The sequence below is a fragment of the Staurois parvus genome, unplaced genomic scaffold, assembly GCF_062004578.1.
Source record: "Staurois parvus isolate SC_StPar_1 unplaced genomic scaffold, SC_StPar_1.0 ptg000575l, whole genome shotgun sequence".
In the NCBI taxonomy this organism is placed as follows: Eukaryota; Metazoa; Chordata; class Amphibia; order Anura; family Ranidae; genus Staurois; species Staurois parvus.
This window is the reverse complement of record NW_028318371.1, coordinates 1746472-1758901: the sequence shown is the minus strand read 5'-3', so window position 1 is coordinate 1758901 and position 12430 is coordinate 1746472. Positions and strand designations below refer to the sequence as shown.

Here is a 12430-nt window from a genome sequence, read left to right as displayed (position 1 = left end):
GAATTAACCATCTGCCGACAGGCCCATGCAAATATACAGCAGCCTGGGGTCTCCTCTGCACCAGATCACGTACATGTATGTGATCTTTCATTTCTAGGTAGGGGGCATGTGTGCCCGTTACCCCCATCTGTGCTGCCATTCGCTACAGCCCAAGCCAACCAGCAGGTTCAGCCAATTGATTTATGGCTGGGACCTGATGAATGGCCGAGCGAATGACTTAGCAGAACTCTGTGTTGACAAGCAACACAGACCTCTGTACAAACAGCAGCGATGTGTCTATTTTTTCTCCCTGCAAAGAAGAGAGTAAAAACATCCACATGGATTAGTAAGAGCATCCCATACTACACACAGTACACACCGCTAACCCTTTGATTGCCCCTAGATGTTACCCCTTCCCAGTCAGTGTCATTTATACAGTCACAGTGTATAGTATTAACACTGATCTCTGTATCAGTGTCACTGGAGATGTCAGTGTCAGTTGTGACAAAGTGTCAGATTGCTCGGCGCACTATCACAGCCCCACTCATCATCGCCATTAATAGTATAAACATAAATAAAATGTAAAAGATAAAGAAAATTCCAGTATTTATTATTTATCCCATTGTTTGTAGACGCTGCAACTTTCACACAAACCAATTAATACACATTTACTGATTTGCGGTTTGTTTTTTACCTAAAACATGTAACAGAATATATGTTCGCCTAAATTTAGGAAGAATTTTTTTTTATTTTTTTATTGGATATGTTTTATAACAAAAAGTAAAAAATATAGTTTTTTTTGTTTCAAAATTTTCATTTATATAATAAATACCTCGTGGTGTTCATATATCACCAGAAGAAAGCTCTATTTTTGTGGGGAAAAAAATGAAAAATGTCATTCGTGTGCAGCGTTGCATGACCGTGCTATTGCCAGATAAAGCAAAGTGACGGGTAGCAAAAAAATGCTCAATGTACCCCATAGTCATTCACATGGGGAGGGGGGGGGGTTGGGTTGGCAGGATCTGAGGGTCTCCCCCCTTTACTGGCCAGCCCGTCCACATGCTCGAATAAAGCTTTTTTTTTCTTGGCATGGGGTTACCCTCAAAAGGTAACGTTGACCTTAAGATGACGTTCAGAGCACATTTTCTGCCCAATTCATGCAAAACTCCACGTAATCCCAAGGGGTTCACATACTTTTTCTTGTAACTGTATTTGAGGTGAGAGCACAACCGGGGGGGGACGTTTATGCAAGTTATTCGCACCAAATACTTTTTAAGAAGCACGGGATATTATACGATAAAGCAAAGTTTGCACGTTTGAAGGAACTCATATATGGATTTTTCTTTTGACTGCTTATAACAATCATATGGACACTGTTGTTGACAATCATCATTGGTTCATTCACTTTTTCATTTATTTTGATATATAACTAATAGTAACTGGATGCACAATTACATATATTTATATTCATTTATATATTTGGATATGCATTAGAAATATTAGTGATTGGATACACATATTATTGTTGAAGTGAAGCGCGGCACATTGTGGGTTTTTGTTTTTTTACACACTAGTATGAGCATGTGTTAGGTGCAGGCGATTCACAATCAGCACTTGGTAAGATTTATTACTCACATAGCAGCTCACAAGCCGACACGTGTTTGTTCTGTAGCCCTGACACACTTCTTGTCCTAGGGTGACAATGCTGCTCTCCATAGTGTGACAGTGCGGTGATCTGTCATGTTGGTAAAAGGATATTATGCTACCCAGGATCCTCAACAAGGCAGGTTAAGGGGCTCCAGGGGGTTTGTGTAATGCAGAGGAAACTGGCTTTTCAGTTTCTTCATTGTTTCATAAAGGTCCATTTTGGGACCTGGAACCTGGAAATTTCAAAGTGATCTTGGTGGGAAGAATTCTGCAATCCTGGGACTAGATTTTAGGAATAGCCAGAACACGGATTATGCAGGTGGGTTCTGGGCTTTTTGTAGAGACAGGACCAGGGTTCTGGGCTCTATCCTCCCGAGGAATCCAGGTATGTGCAAGGGAGAATCCAGAGGAGTGCATATGTGCATTGGAAAGGACAGAGTCCAGAGCCTGAGGATCAGGGCAGCAAAGGGCTGCCAGCTGTGTGGACAGTGTTGGCGAGGAAGTGGTCTATGGGGGACTGACGAGGGTCTATAGTGGAAGGCCTGAGCAGAACTGCTGTACATAAGCCAGGAGGCTGAAGAACTATTTTGTTGCAAGTGCAAGCCAGGAGGCTGGATTGGTTGTCTTCTGTTGATGTGGCAAACATACATTGCATGGACTTTTTTTTTTTCTTTAATAAAAGTGGGCTAAGAAACTCTAAAACAACAATTTCTGGTGTGGATTCTACTTGCTGGTGAGCGCTACCCTGAGCTAAACAACCCCCAAACATTACAATAGATATAGTACATTGAGTGTTGTCACCCTAGGACAGGAAGTGAACATGATTACCAGCTTAACATAAAAACTAGATAATCCTAATAAAAATAAAACAATGGCAGCCACCAAATCTAAAGATTGGTAAACTGGAAAAGATTTTGTTCTCAGGTTTAGATACGCTTCAACTTCTGTGGAAACATAACAAAAAAGGAGCAGAGAAATCGCTCAGGGACTGTTATAAATGGGCAAAACTTTTGGAAATTACGTGTTCATAAAAAGCAAATGACAATAACTGTAAAAAGTAAATACATAAACGATGTCTATCAACACCTAGACTGTCCATCTTCCATATTAACAGGAAGCATTCACTGGATGCATCTGTCTTTACGGACATCCAGCCAATCCAACCGCCAACGCTAACAAGTGTGATGCTCATTAAATCTGCATTGGCTCAGCTGAACAAGTCGTCTCACCATCTACACTTACTACTGTACCTCCCCAGAGAACGATGTACACGGCGTGACCCAAATCAGAGGCCAGAGTACCTTTACCTTTACACGTGCCCCCAATATCGGAACGGACACCTTCTTGTAAGCACCGTGCATGGCCCCTTAAGACGTTAAAGGCCCGCTTTAGGGAAAAATATTGTATTTTGGAAAATGTAAGGTCAGTGACTGTAGAGATAGTATTCTCGGTACACAATAACTAACTAAAATGTGTTTCCAGTGTTGGGCCTTAAAAAATGAACTCCTGAAGGAATTAAAAACATAAATACAGATCCATCCTTGCATGTCTAAATGCCTGTATTCACTTCTCCAATGAAACAGTATTGAAATGTGAAGTAAATCTCTTTTTAGTTCCTTAGTTTCCAGCTTCTCTGCTCCTCCCCGACGAATGCCCAATTAGTGGGCGTCACTAACATTGATCTCAGACACAGCATAGCTGCCACAATCCCCTGTTCACGGAGTGTGACTGGCAAAGGGGGCTTGTCAGCTACAGCGGCCCTATCCTCAGCCTCCCCCGATTCCTAAGTGTAACAGTAAAACCCCAAATTCAAACAAACCGACTAATTACACTTCCCAGGAGACTGTGGCATATTTGATGTGTTCAGTGCTTGCTGTTAAGTGGCAACATTCAATGAAAGCTGCATACGGAGTCCCCTCTTTAATCGCATACATTGCACAGAAATGACAAATTCCAGTAGGTGGCAGAGAAAGGTCTCCGCCTAAGTAACTGATCATAGTTTAAAGTGGACCCAAATAACAAGCAGACAATCAGCACATTAAACAGATAGAGCAAGAACACGATGACGTCAAACTCCTAAGATTTTAACACGAACCTTCAGTCCCAGTTACAGGGGTTGGACAAAATTATGGAAACACTAGGTAAAAGAACAAAATCATTAGCTCCTATAGTGTTGGACTGCCTTTAGCATCCAAGACGGTCTGAATTCTCCTGGGAATTGACAAATATAAGTCTTGGGTGGTGGATAATGGAATCTGATACTACTCTTCATACAACAATCGTTCCAGTTCTCGCAGAGATGCCGGAGGCAAAAACGAGCCCAAATCTCGTTGACCATAATGGCTCTATGATATGGAGGTCTGGCGACTGTGGCGCCCAGGGAAGGTGTGAGACTTTGTCTGCATCCTCGACAAACCGTGATTTGACACCGCCAGCTGTGTGAATTCAGAGCATTGTCAGCTTGGTAAATGGCGCGGTCTTCGGGAAACAATGTCTGCACCATGGGGTGCACATAGGCTGCCAAAATTTGTACATAGTCACTGGCAGTGACTATCTTTCAAGGTGACAATGGGACCTGCAGAATACCAAGATATGGCTGCCCAGACATCGTTTTCCCAGAAACTGTATATGCCGCCATAACCTTTGATACTGTACCTCGTGACACGAAAAATAATTGGCAACTTCAGTCACAGAGGCACCAGCTGAGTGGCACCAACAATTTGCCCTCTTTGAAGCTCAGTAAGCTCTGACATGACTCCATATTACTAGCTGCGCACGCAGTAAATGACGGAAGTGAGGCTTTCCACCTGTTAGCTAGGTGTCTCATCACACAGCGGAAGCAAAATAATGTTACGTCACTTCCGCTTTCAACGCAAACCATGTCGTCACTTTCACACCTGCAAATCATGTAGTGTTTCCATATTTTTGTCCAACTCCTGTACTTCGTTCTTTCAGAGAACACACCCCATGCTTCTGCCTTCCTCGCTTAGGTAAGAATGACATCCTCCCCACCCCACCTGAAGCCCCCTAGGATACCAAAATCATGTATCCCAGGTGGCTTTGGGGCTATGTACAATACGCTGTGCATGCGCAGTGGAGTGTCATCGGGAGCTGCTTGCTAGGACCTGGAAGAGAAAGCTGGCTCCAATGATGGCGGCACAAGGCCCTGTGGGTTCCGCTGTCAGCAGATTACTGCAGGGCAATGCTGCAGTTGATGGCTGGGTATGTTATTTAAGTTCCCCCCAGCACACAAGGGAGGAGGGGGTTTAGAGTAAAATTAAACCTGGGGGGGTTAAGTTCCACTTTAACCTGTTGTCACCCAAATAACACATATTTGCAGCCACAAGGGCAGGCTTTAACACCCCCACATGTGCGTTGTTGGGCAGCCAATGTTTCTGTGCTGAGAACAAGCTTACTGCAAGCTCCCAGCACAGACACTGGGCTGTCACAGACAGCTCTCAGCCCTCACTAATAATCCATAGCCAGAGGAACGACTCCTGATCATGTGACCACTATGACAGCCAAACACAGTAGTCACATGATCGAAAATCTTCCCGCCCCCCAGGCACTCAGAACTTTGTACAAGGACACCGGAGTAGGCGGAAAAGGGTTAAAGGGACTTCAGATGAGACATTTTTGTGGTCATTTAGCTCGTGAGATAAACAATATAAAGCCAAAGACACAACAAACTGACCTTTTCTGCTAGCCAGCCCATGTGCCGAATTTCATGACTTCCAGAGATTCCGTTTTTTCCCAGCTGAGTTTGGACTTCGGCCATCACCTTGGGAAGAAGTTCCTTCACCGCCCCATGAATTGCGTTGAACCCGGTCTGGGCCGCCGCAGGATCTTTTGCTCGCAGCACCGCAGTATGCTTGGCATCAGGTGAATGCAGTTCTAGATGTCTGCAATACAGAACACATGCGTTTACAGCGGGAAATCCCAGGATCTTCTTAGAATCCCCTGTTCATAGCTCTGGATTTTTAGGATATTTTGCCACACACAGTTGAATAAAAACTGTACATCTTTGGACTAATCTCCAGACAGATATAACAGACACAAATGAATGCAACTCTGTATTCATTAACCCCTTCTTCCCAGCCTTTTAAGAGATCGCAACACCGGAGCATCGTTACCTGCTTGCTCAGCTTCCACACCATGTGATCACTGTGATTGGATGATTAGATAATTGGAAGCCCATCCTACCAGCTTCCAATTGTCAGTGACGGTGCTGTCAGAGTGCTGGGGGCATGCTGCCAACACAAAACAGGTATGTGTATACGAGGAGGCACAGAATACGGCCAATCTCTGTGCTGCCACATACCGTATTTTTCGCTCCATAAGACGCACCTAGGTTTTAGAGGAGAAAAACAAGAAAAAAAATATTCTGAACCAATGGACTGCAGACATAGGACAGGGGATGACCAGAGACTGCGGACATAGGACAGGAGATGACCAGAGACTGCGGACAGTACAGGAGATGACCAGAGACTGCGGACACAGTACAGGAGATGGCCAGAGACTGCGGACACAGTACAGGAGATGACCAGAGACTGCGGACACAGTACAGGAGATGGCCAGAGACTGCGGACACAGTACAGGAGATGGCCAGAGACTGCGGACACAGTACAGGAGATGGCCAGAGACTGCGGGCACAGTATAGGAGATGACCAGAGACTGCGGGCACAGTACAGGGGATGACCATAGACTGCGGACACAGTACAGGGGATGACCAGAGACTGCGGACACAGTACAGGGGATGACCAGAGACTGCGGACACAGTACAGGGGATGACCAGAGACTGCGGACACAGTACAGGGGATGACCAGAGACTGCGGACACAGTACAGGGGATGACCAGAGACTGCAGACACAGTACAGGAGATGACCAGAGACTGCGGACACAGTACAGGAGATGACCAGAGACTGCGGACACAGTACAGGGAATGACCAGAAACTGCGGACACAGTACAGGGAATGACCAGAGACTGCGGACACAGTACAGGGAATGACCAGAGACTGTGGACATAGCACAGAAGACCAGAGACTGCAGACAGTAAAGGAGATTACCAGAGACTGCGGACCTTTGGGGAGGGAGGGGGAGCGGGTATCTGAATTTGAGGTACCCGCTCCCACTTCTGCGGAGTTGTCCTTCCTTCTTCTTCCCGCGGCGGCTTCTGTGACAGCCGGGTGCCCACTGCGCATGCGGAAGAAGCGCTGCGCTTTGTGAATGGCCCGGAGCCTTCTCGGACCTGTCATGTGTCCCAGAAGACACCGGACCATTCACAAAGCACGGCGCTTCTCGCTCATGCGCAGTGGGCACCCGGCTGTCACAGAAGCCGCCGCGGGAAGACTGCAGCGCTGGAGCAAGGAATAGGTAAGGTCCTGCAGGAGAGAAGAGCTGAGCGGCCGGCCCGATATTCTGACATGGTGGCGGCAGAAATACCAGACTGGACGCTTTACATTCGCTCCATAAGACGCACTGACATTTTCCCCCCTTTGTTGGGGGGGAAAAAGTGCGTTTTATGGAGCGAAAAATACGGTATATACATACATCCGACAGGAAGGGGTTAATAAATCTTGAAATGTGTGTTTTTTAATGCCACTAGTGGAAGTGCCTGAAATTGATTTGGTATCAGCCTCTTACTATGCAGCAGCACTGGAAGAAGAAGGGGCAGAACCGAGAGCCAATCAGGTGTGCTGCATGCACATGTACCAACATAGAACATACTGATAGGAGAAGAGAGCAAAGAGATGACCTAATCAGTCTGCTGCTGTTGTTTCACCATCCAATCAGATGGTTGGGGGTGGACAGAGGACACCACTGTATTTCCTAACTGTAAGTAGTCTTGTCTGCTTGGCTGTGCTGTCTGGCAGAGCTGTGTAAATCCCAGCAATGGATGAACAGATATAAAAATCTTCTGACAGGAAAACATTTCTCATATCTGTATTTAGAGTCCAGCTTTCTAGGACTGTGAGTGTACTCCATGCACCTAGAGATGACAGGATCCACCCTAACTGCTTTAAGGAACAACATGTACTGTATATAATAACAAAATAAATCCCATATAATAACCATTACAGTCTGCCTAAGGTGGCAACAAACAGGCCCCAGAAATAAAAACTGGGCCCCCCATCTGTGGGAATACAAACCAACCAATGAGATGTAGATATGAGTGCGTTTTGTATGATTGTCGCTCTTGTTTCTTCCTATTATGTAAGTACCGGTCGGGTTTTAATAAAGAACATTTTTTATGGCAGAACATTATTGCAGATCCCTTTGGCTTTTCTTTGGAGAGACACTGAATAGTGAATTTGTGAGGAAGGTTTGTTTTCTGCCCGGTATATTGTGGCTCCTGGAGGTTGGACGTTCATATGGATATAGCCAGTGTTGCTGAAAGGAATATACCTCTATATATAATATATCTCTACAAATCTGAGGAACGGCTCATTCCAGACAAAGTGTAGAAAAACAGCGTACTTTGATTAAAAAGTTCATTGGAGAGGAGAAAATATATAAAGAAGTGCAGAAACTGATAGGCTGCTCAGCTAAAATGATCTCAAATGCTGTAAAATGGAAACCAAAACGTGAAAGTAAACAGAAAACTGCCATTTGAATGGATCGAATAATAGCCAAAATGGCAAAGACAGCCAATGATCAGCTCCGGGGAGATGAAAGAAGGTGTGACGTTCCCTGTGAGGACTGTTACAATTAGAAGACGCCTATGTGAAGCCAAGCTATCTGCAAGAAGCCCCCGCAAAGTCCCACTGTTGGAAAAACGACATGTGCTGAAGAGGTTACAATTTACCAAAGAACACATTGACTGGCAAAAGAGAAATGGGGCAACATTTTGTAGACTGATGAAAGTAAGATTGTTCTTTTTGGATCTGCTGCAGACAGTTTGTCAGACGACCTCCAAACACTGAATTCAAGCCACAGTACACTGTGAAGACCGTGAAGCATGGTGGTGCAAGCATCATGATATGGGGATGTTTCTCATACTACGGTGTTGGGCCTATTTATCGCATACCAGGGATCATGGATCAGATTGAACACATCCAAATACTTGAAGAGGTCATGTTTTTATTTTGAACAGCCAAATATTCCTTTTTCTTCACTTTTTGTAAGTAATAACAAATTTGAAACATTTTTCTTTCTGTTTTGATTTGGAATAGACTGTGCAGTACACTCGTGGAACATCTACAAACTACGGGACCTACAAATCTCCACAGGTGACACTTTAAAAGTCTCTACAGGTTACTAGTTTAGAGTGATGCAGGAGGTCTGGTGCTGGAATTATTGTTCTTGTTCTGACGTTCGTGGCGATACCTCACATGTATGGTGTGATCACCATTTACATATGTGTGCTGGATTTATGTATGTGTATGTATTTGCACATGAGCACAGGGGGGGGGGGGGGACACTTTAAAACATTGTGTTAATAATTTATTTTATTTTAAACTTTTTAACTGTCCCTTTTTTTTTATAAATCAACTTTATTGCTATCACAAGGGATGTACAACATCCCTTGTGACAGCATGGGCTATGACAGGTCCTCTTTATGGAGACATCTGGCTCTATCAGACCCCAGATCTCTCCTCTGGCCTCCAATGCAGCTGATCAGACACATATGGGTCAGCACAGTAGCTGGTCGGCAACGGCCCAGTAAACACAGAACCAGAACCTAAAGTGACAAAATCCTTGTTGCTTCCATTTTGTGATCCCACAGAGAGGGAGGAACTACATCAGCTCCTTTCTCTGTGTGTATTGAAGTCGGTGCTGCCGCTTGGAGCGGTCCCAGGATCCCCAATGGAATGAGAGAGCCCAGGAAAGGAATTGGTGGCGGGGGAGGGGGGCGGGCATCCCTCCTCCTGTAGAAGAGATCGCAGTCATAACTGAAGGCATTGTTTTATATATATATTTGGAAATGGTGGTCCAGGCATCCTGCAGCCACATCATAGCCAGCGTGGTGGGAAGAACCATTGTTTGAGATGAGGAAGAAGGCAGTCAACCCATCCAACCTGGTTGGCTGGAGAGCAGTAAAGCTGGCTATACACTAGTAGATTGTCAAACGTTCATCTGCAAATCCTTTGTACATGTGTTGACCGTTTTACCATGACAGGTCCCCCCCCCCCCCCCCCCATGGTGTGCAGTATTCAAAATAGACTTTGCTATGGCAGGACCCCACATAAGACTCTCCAATTGCCATGGTAGGTACCCGGCCCCCCCAAAGGAATACAGAACAAGCCTTTCCCATGGCAGGATCCCCAGTAAGACTCTCCAATTACCATGACTGGTCCTTCCACCCTCCAATGACATACAAAATAAGACTTGTCCCCCCTCCCCCCCATTGGTACCAGAAGATGACTTTGTAATGGTTCCCATTGCAGGACCACCTACTACGACTCTCCGATTACAATGGCAGGTCCAGAGTCCCCCAATGGCATATTGTACTCAAAGTAGACTTTCCCAGGGCAGGACCCCTCCCAGTAAGACTCCCCTATTACCATGGTAGGTCCTTCCATCCTCCAATGACATACAGAATAAGACGTGCCATGGCAGAACCGTCTGGGTAAGACTTCCCCAATGCCATGGCAACACCCCCAAAACGATTCTGCCATGCAAGGTCCCCCCCATGGTATACAGTATCCACAGTAGACTGAGGGGCCACTCCCCCTCATAAAACTTTTCCATTGCTATGGCAACCCTCCCCCCTCCAATGGCAGCAGAAAAGGACTCTGCCATGGCAGAGCCCCCAATACCATGGCACCCCCATATCATACATGGTACTTACCCCCATGCCCCCCATTTCCATGTCCCCTACGCATATATTCCCCCCAGCCCATGTCACAGGTGGTACTTACCCCCCATATGTCCCCTACACATACATGACCCCCCATCCCATGCCACAGGTGGTACTTACCCCCCATATGTCCCCTACACATACATGCCCCCCCCCCACCCCATGTCACAGGTGGTACTTACCCCCACATGTCCCCTACACATACATGCCCCCCCCCATCCCATGTCACAGGTGGTACTTACCCCCCCATATCCCCTACACATACATGACACCCCCTCATCCCATGTCACAGGTGGTACTTACCCTCCAGGGTGACCTCCCTGCCCGCCCTCGTCACGTGAGTCATCCCGGAGGTCGGTGCCAGTGACGGAGAGGATGGCGCCCCCGACAGAGGGAGTGGGTGAGGTCGGCGGCCAGCCCGCGGAAGATGTTGGAGATGAGGACGGGCATCTTGTTCTCCCGGCCCCCCTTCATGGATCCCCAGCCCGCCTGGCTCCACCACCCGCACCGTCCGCTTCTGGTTGGCGATGGCCTCGGGCTGGGGGGGCTCGGAGGGGCCCCGGAACGATCCATTGGTCACCCCGTTGTCCCCGGACCGGTCCGCGCTCAGCACCAGGGAGACCTCCGACAACTTCCCCGCAACTGTGTACCAACCGTCCCGGAGCAGCACCTCCACCCCGCCTTCTACCGCCATCCCTCCATACTGAGCACACCGGGGAGGAGGGACCGACACCCCACCGGCACCCCGCCCGCCGGACACACAGGGGTTAATGAGGACAGCCGGGGATGAAGAGCCGGCGGAGCGGGGCTGAGCGGGGGAGACATCTAGTGTGGGAACATGGGTACTGCAGGCGTGCGCTGGAACTACAACTCCCCACCCACAGCACACACCTGTCCTCCTATGGAGGGGGGAGGGGATTGTAGTCCCGACCTGCACCAATCCATACACAACACAGGCAACACGAAACTTTTTTTTTTTCATACTAAAACTTATTTTATTTCTATTACTTTTAATACTAAAATTTTCTTTTTTACTTTTTTTAACACAAAATCTTTTAATTTTTTAACATAATAATGTTTTATTTTTATTTTTTTTAACAACAAAACCGTTTTATTTTTTTTTTAACACTAAAACTTTTTGTAATTTATTTTAACACTTTTAGTTTAAAAAAAAATACCATTTTTGTTTTTATTTAGTTTTTAACAATAAAATTGTTTATTTTTAACCCCAACACTTAAAAAAAAAATAATTTTAACACTACACATTTTTTTTATTTTTTAACACTTTTTTTTATTAACACAAAAATATTTTTTATTTTTTTTGTTCAAACAATTTTCTTGTCATTATAACATGGGGATGGAGACATTAGCAGGAGGCATTAGACATTATATTGACAACAAGATTCAGGGGTAAGTATGCAGAGTATCAATGTCTGTATATAGAGGGGGAGGGGAAGAGCCAAGAAAACAATGCAGCATATCTGATGGTGTCCAGTGAATACAAATATTAGTAAGAGGTAGTAACATATCAGAAAGAATTTGATCGGTGGGGGTAATGACTCTCCAGAGCTACGTGGGGGGTTAGGGATAGACAGAGGAGGAGCGAGGAAGAGGGGGGGGGGGACAGAGAAGGGGGGCGGGGATGAAATATTTTTTATTTTTATCTTTTAACAATAATAAATGTTTTTATTTTTTTAACACTGAAGCATTTTTTTTTATTTTTTAGCACATAAACTATTTTTTGTTTTATTTAATTTTTTTAACACTAAAACTGTTTTGTGTAAAACTAAAACATTTTTATTGGTAAAACCTTTTTTATTTTTTAAAACTTAACTTTTTTTTAATTCTTTAACTTCTTGCCGACCGCAGATAGCCAGATGACGGCTACAGTGCGGTCGGCCAGTTCTGGTTGGGCGTCATATGATGTCCTCCCAGAACACGCTCTCCTGCGCGCCCCAGCTATCTCCGTGATCACTGTGTCCTACGGACACAGCTGATCATGTG

General features: G+C 45.6%; 1 protein-coding gene across 1 annotated transcript; it reads right to left on the bottom strand.

Annotated features, from left to right (window-relative positions):
• Positions 1-217: 217 nt before the first annotated feature.
• LOC149450314 (beta-1-syntrophin-like) lies at positions 218-11120 on the bottom strand. Its single transcript, XM_089691994.1, has 3 exons — positions 10730-11120; positions 5321-5520; positions 218-289 (listed from the first exon to the last, which is right to left on the bottom strand). Exons 1-3 carry the CDS (start codon positions 11118-11120, stop codon positions 218-220), a joined length of 663 nt encoding a protein of 220 aa, XP_089548120.1.
• Between the last annotated feature and the right edge of the window lie 1310 nt (positions 11121-12430).